At 41.4% G+C, this 23,703-nt stretch overlaps 1 protein-coding gene across 1 annotated transcript in view; it reads right to left on the bottom strand.

The window, feature by feature from the left end:
- ptprc (protein tyrosine phosphatase receptor type C) overlaps positions 1-23,703 on the bottom strand; it is a gene marked incomplete at its 5' end in the record, with an annotated part of 36,471 nt that overhangs the window by 2,976 nt on the left and 9,792 nt on the right. Inside the window, 28 exons of the mRNA XM_080887219.1 lie at positions 360-523; positions 630-746; positions 877-1,011; positions 1,178-1,317; positions 1,401-1,491; positions 1,784-1,933; positions 2,682-2,817; positions 3,089-3,246; positions 3,364-3,489; positions 3,654-3,751; positions 3,834-3,870; positions 3,959-4,035; positions 4,123-4,213; positions 4,416-4,525; positions 5,070-5,107; positions 5,318-5,426; positions 5,549-5,609; positions 5,722-5,939; positions 6,093-6,230; positions 6,735-6,881; positions 6,991-7,122; positions 7,282-7,401; positions 7,490-7,729; positions 7,837-8,103; positions 8,336-8,347; positions 8,556-8,705; positions 10,435-10,455; positions 10,635-10,649. Coding sequence (XP_080743345.1) covers positions 360-523; positions 630-746; positions 877-1,011; positions 1,178-1,317; positions 1,401-1,491; positions 1,784-1,933; positions 2,682-2,817; positions 3,089-3,246; positions 3,364-3,489; positions 3,654-3,751; positions 3,834-3,870; positions 3,959-4,035; positions 4,123-4,213; positions 4,416-4,525; positions 5,070-5,107; positions 5,318-5,426; positions 5,549-5,609; positions 5,722-5,939; positions 6,093-6,230; positions 6,735-6,881; positions 6,991-7,122; positions 7,282-7,401; positions 7,490-7,729; positions 7,837-8,103; positions 8,336-8,347; positions 8,556-8,705; positions 10,435-10,455; positions 10,635-10,649 — 3,298 coding nt within the window. The remainder of the gene's footprint in view (positions 1-359; positions 524-629; positions 747-876; positions 1,012-1,177; positions 1,318-1,400; positions 1,492-1,783; positions 1,934-2,681; positions 2,818-3,088; positions 3,247-3,363; positions 3,490-3,653; positions 3,752-3,833; positions 3,871-3,958; positions 4,036-4,122; positions 4,214-4,415; positions 4,526-5,069; positions 5,108-5,317; positions 5,427-5,548; positions 5,610-5,721; positions 5,940-6,092; positions 6,231-6,734; positions 6,882-6,990; positions 7,123-7,281; positions 7,402-7,489; positions 7,730-7,836; positions 8,104-8,335; positions 8,348-8,555; positions 8,706-10,434; positions 10,456-10,634; positions 10,650-23,703) is intronic.

Raw genomic sequence — 23,703 nt, 5'->3', positions numbered from 1 at the left:
ATTTTCATCAAGATCTTTATCTAAAATTTGCAACGTAAATGATTGCTGCATTCATGCATGCTCTGTCAACTGTAGGGCTTGCACCAAAACATGTGGCAGCATCTGTATATGCGCAGAAATGCAGCTACGTAGCTGATTTCTCTGTTTAAAAGACATCCTGCTGCTTAGATTTTACCGAGCTCTTTATTTAAAAACACTGATCAAAGGGACACTAGTGTCCGCCCTGAAACCCAGCGAGATGGAGAAGTCGGCTGTTGCGACACATTTTACTGATCTGAACGCTGAGAACGATGACTCGTCCTCGCTGCGTGCTGCCCCGTTCTCATCTCGTCACTGAACTGTTCCCCGTGTGTTCTTACTCGCAGTGGACCACTATGGGGTTGTTCCTCTGTGATCTGCTGGTGCCGCAGTTTTGCTTGATGTCCTTGATCATGTCTGTGAGGTCTTGAGGTTTCTCCGGCACCTCCTCTTTGCTCGTCCACTTCAGGAACTGGAAATGGTTTATCTCCCGTCTGTCTTTCCTCTGTGGATAGAAGAGGACGAGAAGAGCACAGCTGGCTTACAAATGTCCGGTCTCATCAGTGGGCGAGGCTCGCTTACAGAGGCAGAGTAGGTGGCGGCTGTGTTACCTTGACGTGGCGGATCTGCATGGTGCGTCTGATGAAATTTGGCGAGTTGTCTGTGCTCGTCACCTCCACCTCAATCTCCCCAAAGCTCTTCTTCTCTTTGTCCCAGTAAATACAGTCCTGTTGAGCAGAAGAAAACAAGCATATTTACCACATGTACATTTAATGTGTATCACTATAAGTATGTTATCAGAATCAGAATCAGAATACTTTATTGATCCCTGGGGGAAATTATTTATATTGTATGTACCGCGTCTCCTTCACTGCTGTCTGAAAGCATGACGACAGTATAAACTTTCTTCTGGTAAATCATCGACCAGAAGTCCCCCGTGGTGTCTGCCAGTGGGGTCTGCGCCACTATGAAGACACGGCAGCCCCAGTATCCCTGTGTGGGAGACAAACACATCGAGTCCAAACATAGAAGATGAGACATTTCGTTATCTGGTGCAACAGGAAAGAAGGTGACAGGAAGCAGTTTGTCACAGTTTGACATCGGCTGGTATTTTTAGTAGTTTACATAGAAACGGGTTCATAAATAGGCTGAACGTTACCGTGATGTGCGAGGCGTTGATGTATTGAGTGGAGTCTTCATCCTCTTCATCTGAAGAATCTTCCTCCTCATCGTCTTCGTCAGGGTCACTGTCCTGACTTCGTCCTTCATCCAGCTTCAGGAGCACGCGGTTGAAGTCATCTGCAGGTTTGATATGAAAGAAGTGGAACTGAGCAGATGTAATCTTACATGCGAGCACACGCGTGCATGCAAAGCAAACTCACAGGGGATGACCGACGAAGAACGATTCTTCTTCTTGTTTTCTTCGGTCACTCCTGTGTTGAGCGTCCTCCAGTTTTTAAAGGTGGGGAGTCTCTGCAAGATCATTTTGTCTATTAAAACTTTGCTTCCATCCAATCCATCGTGCAGGATGTGATGGAGAAGAGGACGACAGGCACACTTGATGATATTTTTAGATTTCAGACGTTTGTGCTACATCAATGTTTTAGGGTCATTTACATTATTCTGTCAGAGCTCTGTCAGACACTCTTTACGTGAGTTCTCTGTGACTCACTCAGCGACTTAAACACGATCAAAGCTGCATTTTCGGTCCCTCGCACTGCTTTTCTGTAGTTTACAGCTATAAAAGTGATAAGATACGGCGTACCTCAAACTCCTCCTCCATGAGCGTGGGCTCGTCGTCCAAGTTTTTCTCTTTGAGCGTGTTCATTGTGCTGTGCAGCTCAGACAGGCTGATCTCTGTCTCTCCAAACTGGTTGTGCTCCAGCAGGGCCTGGTGAATCAGGATGTACTGGGCCTGTGTGCACACAAATGCACTCATGTTAATGCACGAGAGACAAACCTCGAATGTGCCGCAGCATTTATATCTCATTTACCCTCATTTATTTAATACAGGATTTTAAAAAATGAAGCTTTGTTTATGTGCAGTGTAGTCAGTGTATGTACATCTAACACGCGGTGTTCCTCACATACATTTCTTTACACAGTAGGTGAAATATAAAGGTGAATGAGTCTATAATACGAACATGCAGACTAAAGAACAGGACCACATGTACACACAGAGGGCTGACTGACACAGAGCTGCAGATGTAGGTGAAGAAAAAGAGGGCGGGGCCAAACACAAAGAGGAGAAACAAAAAAAAAAAAAAAACAGGAAGCAAAACCGGAACAAGACAGGAGATAATAACACCGAGGAAGACAGGAAATGACAGAAAGAGTACGGTGTACATGTTTAAAATACAACTTTTTATAAACATAACATTTTTAAAAATATATTAAAAAATATACATAATATATACAACTGTACATATTTAAGTTTAGCTGATTTAACTAATTGTTAATCTTTGTCATATATCCTTCCATCTGTTGTTCTGTCTGTCTGTAGATGCAGATAAGGTGATTCACTTTCCTGAGAATTGGCATCAAATTCGTTGTATTTACAAGTATTCTTCTGTTTTACACACACACACACACACACACACACACACACACACACACACACACACACACACACACACACACACACACACACACACACACTTTACCTCGACTTGGACCATGAGGCATCTCTGTCTGCGGAGTCTGACCACGTAACCGTAGATGTCCACTCTGCCCTCTGACTCCAGACCTTCCATCATGGCATCGATGCCAATGTAGGTTCCTGTCCTGCCGACCCCCGCGCTGCACGAGAAAGAAGTATCACCTATGAGTGCCGTTGTCTTATTTAACCTGATGTACAATGACGCACTTTAGATCTCAATTAACAGCTCGTGTTTTAATCTGAATTAAACTAAGAGGCGGTGATCTGAAGAAGTAGGTGTGGCTACAAATAGACGTCCATCCAGTCAGACTTTGCCTAATATCAGCCTACAGATGTACTGACATGGCTGATGGAACAAAGTGAAACAAACATGTTAACCTGAGCCGAGCGTAGAGTGTGACCTCTTCATACCTGCAGTGAACAACGATCGGCCCACTGAAGAAATTCTTGAAGGCGTTGACGCGCCGCCTCAGTTTCAGGAGGAGGTGTGGCTCTCCAGGGACTCCGTGGTCGGGCCAACTCATGAACTGGATGTGGGTCACCTCCCTCTCTGAGTTCTTCTCTCTCTTCTGCAGGTGCAGTTATTGAGATAAATGTGCATGCTGAGCAACACTTCTACACAGATATGATTACAGACATTAAACACTTTTACAGTTTTGTCGGTTCAACATGTGACGGAGGCTTACGTTTGTCAGGCTGAGACGGCGGATGGTGTAATCTGGGTAGTGGTCCTCTGAGTTCAGCTTCACAATAAACTCCTCATAAAGCTCAGTCTCTCGGTCAGGAGACGGCCAGTACTGAGCACATTTGACCTGTGAAACGATGTGAGAGGAGAGAGGCTGACTGTCGCTCAGTGAGGAAGGAGAACGGAGCAAACAATACGAAGGTCTAAGATTTAAGCAAATCAGATAAGAAGCTTCTCAAAGAAAGGATATTTCTCTGTGACTCATTTTAAAAACTTTAAACACGATCTTACCCTGTTTCCCTCCTCACATCGTGTTACCATGACGATAATTGAGGACTGCTGTTCCCAGATCATCCTCCAGAAGTCATTTATAGTTTCTTCCTTTGGTCCTGCAGCGAGAACACCGTAGATAAGCATCATACATCACAGTCATTCAGTGCAGCTGTGTGAAGGACGGCAGCGTGACTTTACCTTGAGCTGCGATGTACTTTTTGGACTCTTTGAATCCCTGCAGGAAGAACAGGAGTGATGTTTGACTGTTTTATCGAACAGATGTCATGAACTTTATGTTGAACAAGCTGAACATTTTTACATACGTCAACGAAGCTGGCGTTGATGTAGTCGCATCCTGGCTCTCCATTTCCTGTGGTTAGCTGGACACGGTTATAATCATCTAGTTCAAGACAAAAAATAAAATAAAATAAATGATGACAGTCTTCACAGTGACTCTCAGTGATTTTAATAACATTGATCAGCTCACAGGGCAGAATGTCCACGTAGCGGTTCTTGATAGAATTGCAGGACTTCTTGGCCTCTTTCACCGTGTATCTTGAGAAAATTCTTGGGATGCTCTGCAAGCAAATATAAACTGTGTTATTTACAGACAAGACCCAGCACCCATTCACACTCTTTCATCTCTGTACTAGGCCAAGAACAACAAGCCTTTGTGTTTTTATATTGACTCCCTCACAGCCTGTTGTAAGCGAGGGAATAAAAAATGGTAATAATAATAATTAAAATAAAACCCGAGAAAAAGCTGATGAATGAATTTACCTGAAACTCAGCCAGGAAAAGTCTCCCCTCATCAGCGAGCTTCCTCTTGTAGGTTTCCAGCAGGACCTCTGCTGCGATCGGCTCAACAAGCAACAGGTTTTCTTCATCATCTACAACAAGCAGTCAGAAAAGCAGAGATTATTACAAATAAACATAATTATATCCAACCACTGATTGTTATCCATATGTGTTTCATACAATATTAGCAAGCAAATATCAAGGAAAAGGCTTTAGTTATTTCATGTTGTGATCATGGATCTTACACATGAGTGACTTTAGGCATTTTCTTACTATGGCTGTGCCTGGCCTACGCAACAACCATGTGTTGATCTTTACCTCTTGGCATTGTTCATGTGCACTGTATGGTCAGCATCATTCAAAATCACAGTGAATCTCATTACTAAGAAAAGGAAGGTATTTTACATGCTATGCTTCTGTCTCTGTTATCATCTTCATCCTAAATGTAACATCTTTCCTTTTACTCAGCAGACATGGTTGAGATACAGGCTCCTAAAGGTTTTATTGAGTCCTGCTGCTGTATATAAACGTACTTTATAAACAGTGTGGAATATCAGCACATTTAATATCCTTTAATTATTATCAGTATGTGAACAGAGGGAAAAAATAAAATGACAATAAAAAAGCTCAACTCACTTGTTGTTGAAATAAGATGAATATTTTCACCCAGGTCACTGTGAAGAAGTTAGAAAAGACAAAGATTTTGAGTCGTATTCAGCATCTACATAAATAGTGCGATAACATTATAAAATCGAAATGAAAAGGCAACATGAATTTGCAATTTGCAATAAATTTTGCAATTTATATATAAAGATGTGTAAACAATACAAAAAAGAGGGCTGATTTCAGAAAAAGTAAATGATCAAAAGCAAAAGTTTCCTTACTGGGACTGTCTGCGTTTTAAAATGTAGATCTTATAGATGACAAAAAGCAGAGCCACAGACGTGAGGATGATGAGGAAGACCAGAAACCCAATAACAGCTTTGTCGTTGTCTGTGAAATAATATTAAAAATTACATTTACGTGAAAGACAACATTTGTAGAAACATGTGTGCTTAAAATGAGACGAAGCATTTATGTCAGTAAACTGTATCATTAATGAAAACAGGACGTACACAAAGTGCTGATTTCACTTATTTGAGGGATGCTCTCATAGTGTCCGTTGTGAGCCGTCACCTTTAAAGACAGAATGTCAGTTCACTGTGAATTACAACATTCAGGAGTCTAAAATAATATTTATAAGCATAATATCTTCTTTATTAAACCAAAAATGTTGGATTTAACAAACCTTCACTTTGTAGCTCGTAGAGTAGCTCAGATCTTTGAATTCGACTTCATATTTTGTACCTTCTAGCTCCTTCTTTGTCACTTCCTTATCATCAGCTGTATTTAGACGTATTATATATTTTCCCTCAGGTCCGTTGAATGTAGAGGGTCTGTGCCAGCTCACTTTGATCGTATTATGTTCGTGAACGTGTAATTTCAGCTCAGTGACTGTAGCAGGTGCTGTAAGAGAAATTTAAAGGAAGCCATATTTAAAGTAAAAAACTGACAGACCTGCGACCCTTTGCTGCGTTTCCTTCCTGTTTATCTTCACTGCTCAAATATCCAGTGACAAATCAATTCTAACATTATGTAATAAAAAGTTTGATTACTTACTTCCAACCTTAGTTTGCAGTTTAACTTCACCCCCAGTGGAAACTTGAATCTCGTTGTATTTGGCTCGGACTCGACAGGTATAACCAGTAAATGGATTTAATCCAGTAATAACACACGTTCTTCCATCAGGACTTGTGGCTGTAACATAATTTCCATGAACCATGTGAAGTGTTATAGATTTAAATCAACATCATCATGTTAAGAAACTGTAAATGACAAATGTCAGGTTAAAGTTTCACAAACACATCAGCTGGTAGTTCTGTCAGCTGATCCATAAACTGGCACAAACCTGTTTCACTTACAGTCTGTTCCTGCTGACATGAAGCACTGATGCTACAAGCTTCTCATAGAAACTACGTACATGTCAGAAAACCAACAGACTGACAAACTGTTTGTTGCTTTTTATAAAGACAATTACATTTCAAACATCAGATGTTACCTTCAAACAGCTCAAAGCTTCTCATCATTTCTTCTGTGTGAAAAAGTGAACTCGACTCTGATGTTTCAGCGTTTATTCTGTTTTATATTTGCTATTTATTTTAATAACTGTATTTATTCACACCCAGTCAGAGGTTTGGTTTTTCACCTGCAGTCAAAGCATCATGAACATAAACACATAACAGGAGAAGCCGTCTCACTCACCTTTACCTGTCTGACCATCACAACTGCAGTCATAAGAAAGCTTATGAAGGCGGGGAAGGACCTGTTGACAGTTCTTACTGGTTGTTTTCCAGCTGAGCTCAATGGAAGTACTGGTTAAATCCTTCTTTATGTTGGTTATTGTAAGATCTGTTGGAACAAAGTAAACATCAGTAACAGTGAACAGCGTTTCCTTTGCTTCAAACTGTGTGAGAATAAAAGCTTTTATTTTGATGAGCTAAAGGAAATATAAACTCACCACAATCAACCCTGACGTGGACAGATGGAGTCGTCTTATTTATGCTGATGCTGTTCTGTAAGATCAGACCAGCACAGCTGTAGTCTGTGAACGGCTCCAGCTCAGACAGTTTCACATCAGCTTTGTTATTTTCTGAGGAGACACAAAGATGACGTCATTGTTGGTCCTCAGTGTGTGAACATTCATCCTTTGGGTTTAGATTCAAACGTGAACACATTCAAAGAAATAAATCTGAACAGATTCACAGAGAGCACAGAGCTCGTGTCTCTAACTCGTAAAGTTTCCTTTTACCTGAACAGGTGTAACTAACTGAGAGGTTTTTACACTTTGGTAAATCAGGTAACGTTGTGGTAATTTCTGCAGGAAGTCCAGTGGGTTTAATCTGCTGTATTTCACTGGAATTTAAGAAATCTGTGGAAAAAATGAATGAAGACAAACATGATTAAATGAGGTGTAAATGTTTGAATCTCAGAGCAGACGTGGACTCGTTCGTACGTACCAACACTGATGCTTTTGGTGAAGCTAAAGGAAGAGCCTCTGCACTCTCCTGGAGTAAAGGTTACAGTCAAATCTGAGCAAATGTCCTCGTTAGCAGGTCTGACACAGAAAGTCTTCTCATCATTTCTACATCGTACAACTGAACGGTTATTTGGTGTTGATATTGAAGAGCTGATGTTCCAGTCACTTCCATAACAAACATATCCGGGGATGCAGCTGGTTTCATTAACGTCTCTTTCACCTGAATTAAACAAGTGATGCACAAATGTGTCAGTTTATAAAAGATTCATTTGTTAAGTTAAAAGAAGATGGATGTAAAACACAAATATATGAATTAATTGAACTCACTCATTGGATCTGTTCTAAATTTATTTTCCGTAGAGCGACAGAATATTTCTTTTCCAGTATCATTAATAAATGAAACATTAAGACTGTAATCAGTGCACGGCTTCAGGTGTCCAGTTTTCCCCACTGGGATTTGATTCAACTGATCAGCTTGGATTATCTTTCCAGTCTGTGGTCGGCCTTCTTCAGAAACAGTCAGTGTGTAGTTACCACGGGGGTTTATTTTAATCTGCAAGCCAGACGTGTTGTTGTTTGTGACATTGTAAGAACCTGCAAAATGTTTGTCAGTAAGAATCAGTCAGTTACACTTTTTATCTCAGAAAGTTTCTTCATTCTGATGTTGACCGTGATCAACATCATGGTGAAGATGAAAATACATTTTCTATAATCAGTGTAAAAATACTTTCATTGTGATTCAGAGTAAATTTAGAGAGAAATGCTGAGCAGCAACAACAGTGTTTGAAAACATTCAATAAAACTGATCTTTTAAACTGATACTCACACTGTGGAGAGGCTGAGAGGACACATTTCAATGAGATCAGAAAAGAAGAAAACAAATCATTAGTATATGATTATAATTATACAATGAAAGTACCAGAAACACCTCAGAGCACCTTACAGCTGCTGGTACCTCAGAGGTGTTGTTGATCTCTGTCTGTACACTATATGTGAATTCAACAATCGTATCACAGTCCTGCATGATAAAAACAGAAACGTCCAACCTTTGGTCGTAGCTGCCACTGTGGTGGAGGGTGGAGTGACTGGAGGTGAGGTCTGGGTGTGAGAGCTGTTTGCCTGAGAGGCTGGTTTGATGCTGGATGTATTGGATGTGGGTGAGGTCTCTTTCGAGGTGATTGGAGGAGCAGTGACTGCTGTTGGAGAGCATGCTTGGAGTCAGCTTTAGGCAGAAAAACCTAATGACAGCAGTCTTACCTGATATGCTGTTTAACATTTTAGGACTTTGACTTGTAAAAATAATAACTAATGCAAAACCTGAGCTGAGGCTGAATACATTACCAGATATAGTAGTTGAACTGGATTCTTGAACTGAAGACTTTGATTGGGTGGAGGTGTTATTTGGCAAACTAACTGAAGAGCTGGAGGTGGTTGGGATGACTGTGATTGTGGAAGCAGGTGCTGTGGAAGTAGGTGCTGTGACCGTGGAAGGATTCACAGTGAGTGGAGGTGAGGTGGCGACTGACTGGTTTATTACAGGATCTGCACCCGTGCTTGGAGGTGAGGAGGCGACCAACATGTGTGTTACAGGATTTGTGGTCGTGCTTGGAGGTGAGGAGGCTGAAACATTTTCAATCCCAGAAAAAGAAGTAAGTATGACATCATGATGGTATTTTCATCAGCTGTGAAACGTGCTTCATGTACAGTTTTCCCTCCTCTCAGTATCAATATGCTACTTTTATATCTTTCCCCTCATTTACACCTACATATCTTTTCATGTTTGGGTAAAGGTGGATTTAATGTCACTGTGAATGTTATCCTATCAATAACTTAATGCTTTAGATAAACATAGTATTATCTTCTGTTGTACAGGTTAGACAATCATTGACTTACAAGTTACAATGATGGATAGACTTGCGTGTGCACGACTCTAACACTTGGAAAATCTAAATCTCATCAGTACTTTGGACTCTATGAGACACAATAAACCCCAAACATGACAGTGTACGACTAGAGCTACACACCAGCGGTCCCCAACCTTTTTTGCGCCACGGTCTGGTTTAATGTCAGACAATATTTTCACAGACCGGCCTTTAAGGTGTCACTGATAAATACAACAAAATAAAATGATATGACCGAGACAAAACCTGTGGCATTTTGTAAATATAATAATAAACGTGTAGTTGTGTAACTTTATTAGCAGCGTCCTCCTGAAATGTGCCAACAACATTGAGAGCAACATCCTCCTCACTGCCCCTTAATGCTCCCTGGTTGCTATGGTAACACGTAAATATTTCTTACTACAACATGGGAAAGACCCCGGGAAACTGAGTTAATGATAAAAACCCTGAAAACCATGAATTTCACACCCGAGCCTCAAATCACGCAGCCCGGTACCAAACGACCCGGACCACAGAGCGACTGGAGACCGCTGGTATACAGCATGTTAATTTACTTTCATTCAGCTTCACAGAGGGTAAAAAATGATTTGGAAAATACTTGATCACATATATGTGATTACCCATTCATGGAAAATTATCTGTGCAAAACAGCTGCTATATGAAAACAAGGATTTCACCTTTTTCACAGTAAACCTATGATTAAATGAAGACAAAGAACAATACATTTTACACATTTTGCAAAAACATAACTGTTTTTTGTTTTTGGTGTTTGCGTTTAAATTCTGTCTGACACAGATGACCCAGATCGAAGCTTCTGTTCATCAGTTTAAGTAAGAAGACACATGTCTGTCATTTCATAGTAAGTGTTTGAGGACTGTGTACATTTACACATGAGGCTGAGGGAGATGCATGCTACATCAGGAAGCACAGCAGGGGGACAACTGGAATTAAACAAGTCTGAAAACAACATAATAAGAAGTAAATGTTATAAACTGAATAACATCATAAATATATTGGAACTCACGTTTGTTGTCATCTGGAATTACTAGAGACAAGAATGTCAGAATTAGTGTTTTGGTCATGAAAACATTCACTGTGTATGCAGGAAAACACAAACAAACAAAAACACAAACAATGAGTGATTACTAAATATTTGTCATGATGACTACGAGAAGTGAACGACTATAGAGATTCAATAACATGATAAAGTATAATGGTACTCACTTGTGGTGGTTTGAGCTGTAATTAAAAGAGAAAAAAAGTGTAAATCAGTTTGATTGTGATTAAATAATTTATTGTATTTGCAGGAAAAAGAAAACAAAACATAAACAACCAGTGATTACTAAATAGTTTTACACATCCCTCTGTTGAACACAGCAGGGTGAACTTTGTTACCCAGCATCGTGTGGATGAGGTATCGCTGCTGTGTAACCTGGTTGCTATGACACTGTGACAAAGAGCCACAGTTGCTATATCAGAAAGCAAACCGCAGCTTCCTGCCTGCACTCCAACCTAGAACCGCCCCATACTTACAACACTGGTGTCGGTTTGGCCGCGTCACTGAACCAGACACAACCAAAAATACATTTTTAACCAAAGTGTTTCAATAAATACGGTTTCAGATAATATTTGTCAGGTATGAAGTTCTCTTTTGTTCTTTGTTTCAATTTCTCTTCTCCTAAAATCTGTATTTTCGATATTACAAAGAATAAAAAACAAATAAACACATTTGGATCATATTCACAAGTACATGAGTTAGTTTACTTTAAATGGGTTTGTTGATGTTGTCCATTTGTTCTTTATAACAATAGAAATGAGAACTGAATGACTGGGTGATTGGGGACAGTCAAACAATGAGACTCAGGATGTGGTTTTGGCGCGTTGTTGTTTCACTCAGTCGTGCAGAGATGCAACATGTTTGCAGCGACATTTCAGCGCCTCGCACAAACGCAGCTCATCGATTATTCGTTTGGAGATGACTGCAACAGGTTTAGTGAAGGTTTATTTATATCATAACTATGTCGTTATGATGTGTTTGAAGCCCAGGAACGTAAACATAAAGAAAACCTTTTCTTCACTATTTAAAGTCGTTATTTAAACTGGTTTTAAGTGTTTTCAGGAGAGTAGGTTTGTGATTTGCATGACAGTGTTGTAGTATTATGACAATCACAAATACAATAATGTGATTATCCCTGAATGCAGTAAAGACACGGACACAGTAACCAGCTCTGTCTCTAATTCATTGATTTTCTCTGTTTTACTGTTTTTCCTCCGTCTCATGTTTTGCGTTCACCACAGAGTCCTGCTCTGTGACACTCTCCTCCTCCCAGAAACGTTTTAAAGTCATGCTTAACATTTCTGACCTCATTTCTTCATTTTACACCCTGTGCTTCCCTTTTTTTTCCGCAAGTCATTTGCTGCGCGGTGCCTCGGCCTGCTCGGCCCGCGCTGCGCTGCCAGGAAATGAAGACGACTCAGAATGGCACACGGAAGTGGTCAAACTTTTTGATCACACTACTGCTGCTGCTAATGCAGGCGGCCTGTTAAACAGGGCCCAGCTTCTCTCGCCCAGTTTAAGCAGAAGACGCGTGAACTTTGGTATTTACTACTGAGCTGACACACGCGTGTAGTAATTCTTTAAAAGTAGTGAAAAAAGCAGGAAAATATAGAAAAAGATGAAGAAGTCGAGCAGAGTTTTAAACTATTTTTAAATGCGTTTAATATTAAAACACAATCATACACTGAGAGACATCTTTTTGGGAGATGTCTTTGAACTTTTTAAGGGACTTTCATCTCAAAGAGACATTAGATTAATAATGGCACAATCAAATTTAACTTTACTGATTAAAAACGTGGCTGTTTAGCGGTGTTCCTAATATTTTGTCTGTAACGATTACACGTATAGCTCGCTAAAGATAAATAATAAAGGATAAAATCAAATGTTATTAAAGTGAATTCAGATTCTTTAAACGTAATTAAGTTCATGTAACTAAATAAAAGTATATCTGCATTTATTAAAGTAAATATTTAAACAGTTCACAGTGTTACGATGAACTGATACAATTTAATGTAAAAATCTGTTAAACTGTAAAACAATGTTAGTTTAATAATAATAACAGTGAGTTAGAATAATAATATTTCAACATGAGTGCATGATGAGTATATAGTACAATAATTAAAATGAGATACATCACTAAACAGAAAATTTTGACATTTTGGTTTTGGACACTTTTATGTATTTAATTTTTTTAAATAACGGCTGATCAGTTAATTAATTAATGTGACTGAAAGGAAAACAACAATCATGTTTTGGGTGGATGATGACACACCTTCACACTGGCTGAGAAATTCTGTATGTTAGAAACGAACGAGCCAGACTGAGGGCAAAGACGATAAATGACAGATTTTATTTCAGCTCATCAGCACAGACTGGCTGAAAACAGCTGAGTTATAGATGAATTATGAGTGATGATGGAGGCAGTGAGGTCAGTGTAACTCAGCGTGCACACGTGCACACGCACGTGTGCACGCACACACACACTGAAATGTTTATCACACACAGCACCCACAGTCACTGAGGTGAAGAAGCAGCTTGCAGGGACACACCCCAGAAAATGTCTCTGCTTTCAGACAGACACAGCCCCCCCACCCCCACAGCTACACATATACAGTACACAATCACACATTCATACGTGCACGGTATCAAAGCAGAACAGAAACACGATTGCAAAAATTCCCAAAGCACCAAATAAAAGCATATGTTTTAAAGAGCGTCTTCTTCCTATTAACAGCCGCCTTTGATTGAACACGAGTGTTCGTTCTTTTGCCAAAGGGCTCAGAAACCTGTCATTTTTAAGCTTTCACATCACAGGCGTGTGCAGTTCCTGTCTGCTGTTCTTGGGGTTGGAAAGTTTAAGAAACGTGAAGTAGCTCAAACGCGGATGCATCTCCAAAGCGTGCCTCGGTTTTTATTTAAAAGGTCACATTTTGCTTGATGATGTTTTACAGTTTTCAAAAAGTAAAAAAGCTTTTCAGCTGACAGATTCACGTCTCCATCTCACACAGGGATAATAATCCTCATACACAATCACAAGCTCAACATCCGACTTCAAACACAGCGAGTTTAGGGGGGAGACTTCATCACCTACATGATTTGCATTTGCAGACGTTTTTCTGTTATTTCTCCTCAGTTTACAGACACAGAGAGAAACTTCAAAGTCTTTCTACAATCCTTAAAGAAAGCAGCACCGAGAACACTGCAGATGGTCACTTACAGTAGGTCAAACCGATGATCCCGGCCCAGAACAGCATCTTCAGACCCCAAAGACCTGCCATGTCCAGGAGTCAGGGTGTGTACAGCCACACACCGTACAGTGAAAGCAGCCGGCAGGTCGTCGCACGCCAAAACCTATTTCCAAATCTTACCTCAATTCTAACCTAACATAGAAAAAGCTGTCTGTGTTAAAGCGACATAAGTTCTCTGTCTTATCGGTTGACACAGCTTCCTGGACTTGTTCCCCAAACTCTAAACCTCGCCTTTGGTTTCGAGTCGAGCAAGTGGCAGTGACGTCACACTGAAGAGACTGCCTTTACCTTAACGTCTGCTGACAGGAAGCATCATTTCAACTACGCCACTAAGAACAGGAAGCCTTCGCTCGTCTAATGTTCACTTGAATTTGATGAAGGGTGAAATCGCTCTGACCTTTGAAAAAGGAGGCTGATAGCTGCCAATACGGTCAAGATTTCAGTTTTAGGGTCGCGTCTGACATATTAGGCTCAAATAACACGAGGCACACAAATGGATGATGAGACTGATGAGAGCACGGCGAAGCCTCCAGGTTAAAGTTTCAGGCCCGAGTAATTTCTGTTTTATTCTTGTTAAACTTCAGCAACTTTGCTTGTGAGACGCGAGACAGAGAGTTGTGAAACTTCTTAGAGCACCTCGTCTTTTTCACTGACTCCTCCCCTGCAGGCCCACGACGGCTCGTCCGTGCAGTCAAAGCTAACAAGAACATATCACTGCAACGTGCAAGAAACCAGAGGCAGTCTTTCCTTTGTTAAACTCTGTTCTCTTTTTTCTTCTTCTCTCCTTCTAAAGACAGAAAACACACGGCCATTGGCTCCAGAAATGAATTTCTTCATTGCTGCAGTTCATCTCGCGTGAACGACATTTATAAGAGGCGTTAGATCTCTTCAAAGTCATTGATCGAGGATGGTGTTTGATCACCACGCTTTGCCTCGGAGCCCTAAAATGCTTTACTTCTGTTTACATACACAAGAAAATAGGGGATAAAAGAGGAAGGAGGGGAGTCGAAAACTCTCCGGGGAGACTCACACACTGGGGGGGGGGGGGGGAGCTGATGTAAAAATGGATGAAACACAGTCAGCTTTTCATGCTCTTATATGAAATAATGCAGGGAACTAAGCAGAGCCTTCTTTGTGCTGAGACGGTCGTACTGAGCTGATAAAACCTTTTACTTAAACTTACACAGCACACTTTGCATGGCGTGACAAGCTGATATGAATCACACAGTTATATATAGTCTATTTAAAAAAGAGCAGCAGTCATCGTCACATGATCTCCTTAATGTTTTCAGTCATTTTGAAGAAGAGAAAGTTTCTTCTTTCTTTCACTCTGAAACATTCGGTGGAAATTAGTTTGACTTCACAAACCCGGCAGAAACATTGTTTCCGACAAAGACATCAGCTTTTTTGTAAAAAATCTAAATATGGATTTCCTCCTAGACAAATGAAACACATGCATTTGGCTGTTTCCACTTCTCACAGTGCAGATTCTTGTAATCAGGAAGTGACTCTTAAGCAAACAGCCCAATGTTCATGTAATCAAATTGAAGCTGTTGTTACAAATAAAATGTGTCACTGCAAGACTGCATGAGGAGCGCAGTGTTGCTGTTAGTAGCTACACAGAAATGTAACCAGCGTAACCGCATGTCATTCATTAGATAGACACTGTATTTAGAAATGAAGAACATAATGTACCACGATGAAACCTGTGAATGTTGCTCGTGTTCACGTGTACGCCCTCCCCCCTCCCTCGCCAGACAGAAAAATACTTTTAATCACATTTAACTGCTTAAAATGCTGTCAGCACTCGAGCCTTTCAGAGCGAAACGATCGCAAAATCGGATTAAATTATTTTATCACAAGATATAATTTAAATATGATCTTTAAAGTATGTGCAGTCTGTTAAATTTAGTAAGAAACTACAAAGTTTTGTTGTTTAAAAAGTGAACAGCTCCTCCTGAGAAACCACTGAAAACTTGGGTTTCTTAAATATTGTATCAAAGTTAGATTGTTATCATTATGAAAAGAGAAAGAAGAAGTCGTCTGGCTACCTTTACCATCTATTGACCAACTAGTGACATGGTTACATGTAACATGGTTTTCTTGCAACAGTGGTTTTAATAATAGGACAGCGGAACAGTCCAAAGAATTACAGCCTCCTGACCGTCAGTATCCACGACAGGAAGGCCCGAAGCATTTTGTAATGTGACATAAATGTTACATAACAAACTTGTGTTTTAGTCAGGGTTAACAAGTCGGCAACAGCTGCCACTGAGGCAGGTGGAAAAGAGCCTGGAAGGCTGGAGGTATGCATTGGAGAGAGGAGGAGGAGGAAGGCTGAAGATGTTAATATTTTCATTGGGAGTGAAAACGATGGACAAGTTCAGACATTAGTATGTCAGAGGGACAGCTCAGCAGCAGAGTGTAACGAGGCAGCAGCTGCAGCTGGAGTCCAGAGACACGAGCTTCTCGAGATGTAGCTGAGCATTGGGGAAAGGAGCCACACTGACAGGAACTTCCACCAGGCAATGCAAATAAAGACAAAGATGTTTTTTCTGCAAGTTAAAATATTTCAAATAAAAAAAACCCGCTGGCTTCACACTGCACTGTGAAAACCATAAAACCATTAACTCGTCATCAGAAATAAAATAGACAGAAAGAAAACAGGGCCTGTGGAGAAACGAACAAAATCACAGGACTTCATTGTAAATTCTTAAAATAAGTTCCTGTAGCTTGATTTCACCTCTCAGTTCTTGGTCCCGTCAGCTCTAACAGGTGAAAGTGCATTCATGCACTCACATTTAGGTTTGGTGTGAGAGCTGTCTGACACCAAGTAGCAAAATCTGGCAGTTAAAAAAAACGAAGCAAAGCCAAAGTCACTCTAACGGTCACTCGTGACACACACAGCATTGAAGCACGTTTACGGTCCTCGCGGTCCTTTTTTCACTTTAAATTTTCAGGGTGTCGTTACATCAAATCATTCCACACACATCCACATCAGAATATGTACCCAGCAGGATTTTTATTTCCCATTGAAGTCTGATGTGTTTTCAAAGTGCTCCTTTTATTTTTTGATCACACAATCATATTTAAAATTTCCCCACGTGCCCGTGTGCTTACAGGTCTTTATCCTCCAAGCTCAGGTCCTCTAACAGCAGCTCGGAGGTGCTGCGCAGGATCTTTGCTGTTCTGGACAGAGATCTTGGGTTTCGTTCCTGGGATCTGCTAAAGCTACTCGCTCAGCTTGGGGGTCAGTGCCCCACACGAAACTGTTGCCTTCATTCGCCGCATCATCCTGATCTCGTCTCTCACCCTTTGTACTTCGAACTTCTCTTGTTCCTTTTACCTGATGGTGCTTTTGCTCATATAGCTACATCTATCAGTACGAAGCTCTGCCTCTGCTTGTCCACCACGACTGTGTCTGGTTGGTTAGCCTGTTTGTCCTTCTGTATGTGGAAATCTAACATACAGACAGACAAGATCTAAGTTCAGTCATTCTCAACCACCATAGGGGGCGTGTCCTATTTTGACCTCAGGACTTACAGGCCATACAGATGTTGCCTGCTAGCATCTTGTACCCTGCTGTTATGTGCTGAATAGTCTCAGATTGTCTCACATCCCCACTGAATTTCTGATGGAAGCTCATAGTTGATCTTGTACAGTTGTAGGCATTCTAGGATCCATGTGTGGGGCATCAAGTCATAGTGCCATGGTCCGTGGCCCTATGTCTGAGGAGTGTGTGGGATGCCCTGGTGGCCACACCCCCGAGCTGGGCCATCACCTGCACACCTGCTTTCCATTCTGGGCAATTACCTGGAGGACTCTGTAACCCTGCGCTGACGGATGCTCCACACCAGTCTGTTAGTCACCCCTCAGTGGTAACTAGGCTTCCCACAAAAGCTTTGTACATATGTGTCACTTGAACTACGTTAATTCTGCCTTCGTGTGCCTAGGTTACGATCCGGCGTTTGTGTCTGCCACCTGCCTGCTCGGATCACTCAGTCTGTCCTCATCCCTGCCTCCTCGGATTCGCTTACCACGGACACACCTCCCCCCCTTCCGAGTCCCACTGTCCCGCTCTGATCGTAAGCCAATTAGTAAAGCCCTGTCTTGTTGTGTCTTTCTATTTCCCGGCTCACTAGTATTTTCTCCCCTTTCTGTTGCATCTCCCACGGTCCCGATTATGGCTTCCCTGTGTCGTTTATCTTCCCGGTTTTTCTTCAGTTCCTCGTTTTGCTTCCTTGGTTGTTCCGGGTCACCTTTTGTTAAAGCAATAAACTGTTTCTTGCTCGCATTTGACATATTGAGGCTGCTGTTGGATCCCGCTTGTGTGCGTGCACTGCGGTGCATGACACATAGGCTTTCTTATAGTCATTCCAGGTGGTCCACAGGTTGGTGAGCCTGGTCTTGCAGTCTTGGGTGACTGCTCTATTAACCAGTAGCTGGTGTTCCTGCCAATCCCTTTCTGTATTGAGCCATGTGCCCCATCATCTTAGCCCCTATGATGCCTGACAGGAGCTTCCATGTGGTGCTGAGGCAGGTTATTAGTAGTTGGATGGGACCGGACTGATTTTGCCTGATTTTAGGCATTTTGGGTGTCTCTCATCATTTAGCATTGGGTTCATTTGTGCTGCCAGATGCTCGTGGAGTGCAGTCAGCTTCTTCAGCCAGTAGGCGTGAACCATGTCGGGGTCTGGTGCTGTCCAACTCTTCATACTGAGACCCTTTCTTGGGTATCTGCCACTGTGATGGTTACTGGAGATTGCTGTGGTCTGCTGTTAGAGCTGCTAGCCTCTGAGGTTTGTTCTTTCCCTTCCTTCATCCCACCTGTCTGCAGCTCCTATATTTGCTACCTTCCCTCTGCACTGCCTTGATCTTCGCCTCTAGTCTTCTTCTCCATGGAGGGTATTGCTCCTTGTGGCTGTTGACCTTGTAGCATCTCAGTGATCATAGCTGCCGTGGTGTAGATCAGCTGATTAGTCTCGGTGATGTACCAGTAGGGATTTTTTTTAATGCTGCATCCACATCTTCTAGTAGCCCCTCAGAGGGTACTTCTTGGTAATAAGCCATGAATTTCTAGCTTGATCATGATCTCTGAGGTCAGCTGCTCTTGCATTCGCACTTTCAGTTGTACTGATCACAGACGAGTGCAAGGAGCACACTGATGAACAGGCCTGACGTACCACCGTTTAAAGTGCTGGAACAGCTTTGCAGAAAGTTAAACTGATAACCAGGTCTTTACACACTGCAGTTAAACGGTTAATGAGGAACAAACGTGTCAGCTAGGAATCCAATAGGAAATGGAACTGGGCCCACCTTCAGGAGGATTTTTTAACCACAAGCTCAGCAGATAGAAGGTGAAATTAAAAGAGAGAGGCAAAGGAGTAGAAGAAAGAGGAAGCGAAAGAAAGTAGCAGCGAGCATGAAAGACATTTAAATAGAGATGTTGGCACTTGTATGTGCAAAATTGCTGTTTATGGTTTAATGCTCATGCCTGTTTAACAGCGTATTCAATACTGTAAACCTTTACAGTATTGGGACCCCTGAGAACAGGGGACCCAAATGCAGGATCCAAAGAATAACTCAATCTAACACAACATGGTATCAGAAACCAGACACAAAGAGCTTAAATGACACAGGACAAACGTGAGAGGAGGCCCAAAACGTGGCATAGTGCAGCACACTTTACTGGACATGTAGGTAAGTGATGGGGACGAGCTGGGTAGAGACGGTGTTAAGGAGAGAAAAATGAGAGAAAATACAGACGTACAGATGGTTTAGCAAAAAAAGATTGGAAATGGCTGCAGTGAACACGAACTTTAGCATCTGTCAGCCCTTTGTCTCCTTGTACTCCACCCTATTCTTAAAGATACGTTGGAGGAATATGATCCATTGTCCAACCTCCTAAAGGGAGCATCCAAAAGAAGAAGAACTGAAGGTGTGGGTACTACGAACGTAAGTTTATGGCCTGAACTGACCTTTTAAAAAAGGAATTAAATACAATTACTTCTTTATTTAAAGTAACTAATCATCCTGTCTCACACAAACGTAACAGAGATCTGTGTAAAAGTTTTATCCTCATTCTGGGTGAGAAGAGAACAGAAGCCGTACCACACTGTTGTGTGCTATGAACCTTTGTATGAAATATATAACAACACACATGACTGCAGTAAGACTTCAAGGTAGAACTGCTTTACTTCTTTTTATCCATCACACACGTTGGCATACTAAATGAAAGCTTTTCTTTGAAGTGAGTCACACCATAAAAATGACACACTGCTACGCTGCCCACTTGGGTTTCTCACTGCTATTTCTAAAAAAAAAAACAACTAACCACAAATTGAAAACAGAAGTCACATGGTCTGAGAAACGTCTCAGTCAGTGGAGTCAGCAAACAGCCATGTCCGCTTGTGAAAGCCTCAGACCTCCTTTTGGTACGAGGCTGATTAAAACCACGAGTATTTTACTTTGGAATCAACTGGAACCTTTCACACACTGATGGACTTTATTAAGTCCCCTCATCAGCCAAACCTGACCAAAACCTACAGTGTATGTGCTTTCATGACACCTCGACGAAAGAAAGAAACAAAGACCTCTGCCTCATCTTTGCACTGCACAAAGCATTTTATCAGAAGCATCAAAAAATAACACCAACTTCCACAATTTCCTGCTTTCTCACGAATTACTTCAACAATCTGAAAGCATTTATTCTAAATGACCAACTTCTTTTCGATTAGTGCAGTGCTTTCTGATGCTTATATACATATTTAGAGATTGGTATCCAATCATTTGACTCGTGGCTTTATTTTGCATCTTAATGCAGACTATTAATCATTTTTGACATTTTCATTATTCAGCACTAATCGCTCTTGCACGCGCAGGACAAAGTTGTGGTTTTGGGATGATTGTTTCTAAATGTCGACAAGCTCAGCTGTCATTGAAACTATAGTTAAAGGAAGAAGCACACTATACTACAGTAAAGAAAATTAACCCTCAGTTTATGTACAACGGAACTTCAGGTTTTATATCACAATATCACAGTCGCCTCAAAATGCTTTATATTGTAAGATAGACCCTACAATAATACATACAGAGAAAACCCAACAATCATATGACTCCATATGAGCAGCACTTTGGCGACAGTGGGAAGGAAAAACTCCCTTTTAACAGGAAGAAACCTCCAGCAGAACCAGGCTCAGGGAGGGGCGGGGCCATCTGCTGTGATTGGTTGGAGTGAGAGAAGTAAGACAGGATAAAGACATGCTGTGGAAGAGAGACAGAGGTTAATAACAGATATGATTCATGCAGAGAGGTCTGTTAACACATAGTGAGTGATGATGAAACACCCAGTGCATCATGGGAATCCCCGGCAGCCTACGTCTATTGCAGCATAACTAAGGGAGGATTCAGGGTCACCTGGTCCAGCCCTAACTATATGCTTTAGCAAAAAGGAAAGTTTGAAGCCTAATCTTGAAAGTAGAGATAGTGTCTGTCTCCTGAATCCAAACTGGAAGCTGGTTCCACAGAAGAGGGGCCTGAAAACATACTTTAGGCAAGCGAGGCCAACAGTTATTTAGATGTTGTTCTTCGTTCTTTTATGACCTCCTGGAAGAGTCAGATGGTTCATCAGTGTTCTGAGTTTTCTCCAGTTGTGGATGACGGTTCTCACCGTGGTTCAATGCAGTCAAAGCCTCAAACGTGGCTTTTTAACCCAGCTTAGACTGTAATGTCCCTACTTTACTTTGTCAGGCTCTAGTTAAGTGAGTTGGTCCTGGTGACGCCGGATCACTGTGTCCCTGTATTCTTCATGAAACTTCAAACCGTCTCCATCATTATTCATTTCCTGCTGTTAATATTAATGCAATTTCCTTCTGCCTCTGTGGGCTCAAACATACGTGAGTAGAACTGGATGTGGTGCTTTGTCACATCAGTGATGCTGCTGTCCCTCAGGGTCTGATGTCACTTTAAAAATGCCACATGCCTGCCAGGATCATTGTACCGAGATTAGTGAACAAAAATGAAAACAAGCCTTCAATGAATTTGTTACAGTGAAAGAGAATTTTTAAGCAGAATGTACAGTAAGCATTTTGCAAAAGACTCAAAAATATTTTATCATCTCATGGGGCATCTGGTGTGTGTGTGTGTGTGTGTGTGTGTGTGTGTGTGTGTGTGTGAGTGAGTGTGAGTGTGTGCTGGATTAAAGCACTAGAATGGCAGTAAAACCTGTCCCGTCCTGTGTGCTTTGGTGCTGTATAAATAACATTGAATTGTTAAACTGTGGAGACAATTCGAAGCTCTAACATAAATATGCTTTAGGATGTGGTTACTGTGTGACTGACAGTCACTGGCATATTAGAGCACAGTGTCCCTGCGTTCTCACTCCTGTCAGTACGTGTAGTTTCAAATAACCAAGAAACCCAAAATGCAAAGACTGAGGCTTAAAGTCCACAAACCAAAAAATCACAGACAGACATTTTCTTACAGTCAGCACAAACTTCCCATTAAAATACTTTTATACTGCACCGTAAGTTTACCAGCACCTCATCTTAGAGCTCTCATTGTGCTTTTAATTGGTGACGAACTTTCCTCTTTTCAGGAGGTGAATGGATGAACAACAGTCACATGTGGCCTTTGATAAGGTGCATGATAATAAGGTTTACCATACATAGTAACACTTATTATTATTTGCACTACACTTTGTTCATAATACTCCAAAAACTATCACACACCATTTTCTTTCTTTCTTTGGTGAAAAGCTGTGGAATCAGTTCAGTTTTCAAACTAACATCCAAAGGTTAAACTAAACCACGTTTATTAAGATCTTACTCAAACTGTGATTTCCTCTAAACTTTACCAACCCCTGGTTTACTTTTATTTAGTGGCTCCCTGTTTCACATCCATCAGTCAGAAACTTGTGAGGCTGAAAGGTGAAGGGAAACAATATGTCGTCTTTCCTCCCACTCGACAGAACTTCCTTTGTTTGGTAAGATTTCAGGGGGAAATACTGATCTCACCTCAGACGGGGTACATTCCTGACGTGAAGCACGTTAAAAAAAGAGAGAAGATCTGTTTTATTGTACAACTGTTATCAGTCAGCAAATGTAAAAGTCATAGGAAGACTGAGGTCAGATAGATTTTAGTGCGACCGTGGCTCAGGGGGTTAGGGAATCGCATCTGTAACCGGAAGGTCGCCGGTTCGATCCCTGGGCTCTCTGTCCTGGTTGTTGTGTCCTTGGGCAAGACACTTTACCCTACTTGCCTACTGGTGTTGGCCACAGTCTGCCCCAGGGCAGCTGTGGCTACAACTGTAGCTGCCTCCACCAGTGTATGAATGTGAGAGTGAATGAATAGTGGTATTGTAAAGCGCTTTGGGTGCCTTGAAAAGCGCTATATAAATCCAATCCATTATTATTATTTCCAGCTACTACACAGCAGGAATTAACATAATTCACAGCGTTAACAGTAAAACTATCTCAGGCCTCTATTTTAAGGTCTGAATGTTTAAGTAGGGGACGAGGAAGAGGGGGCGGGGTTTGAATGAGAAGCCGTGCCACAGCTTCCCCAATTTCTTCTGCAATTTTGGGTTGTTGCATCAAAGTTTCATCTTCCTTATTCTCCTCTCCTCCCTCTGCTCTCTAAAGGTCTGAGGGGCGAGACGATGGCAGTGAACATATTATAGCGGTGCTAGGACACAAACTATCTACTGAAATGTGCGCCGTTAGTTCCTCTGTGCAGTCACAGCTGTGACCACAGGGAGGTGAGATAAAAATGGATTGCTAGCGATGCGTGTGCATGCCTGTGCATGTGCTACACCCAGATAGATGCATGCAGCTTCTTCTCTACTCTTTGCACCCTGCACCTACACTTTGTGGGTTAAGGGTTTCAGATGATGCATTTTTTTTTTAATTTGGGCTTTTGAACATCTTCCTGTTGTTTTGAAGACTTTATTATTTTTAGATGGTTGACAAAGATTCCAGCCACAATGGAA

Source organism: Rhamphochromis sp. 'chilingali', assembly GCF_963969265.1.
Source record: "Rhamphochromis sp. 'chilingali' genome assembly, chromosome: 7".
NCBI lineage: Eukaryota > Metazoa > Chordata > Actinopteri > Cichliformes > Cichlidae > Rhamphochromis > Rhamphochromis sp. 'chilingali'.
The sequence above is the reverse complement of the archived record's forward strand: the minus strand, read 5'-3'. Positions and strand labels throughout refer to the sequence as shown.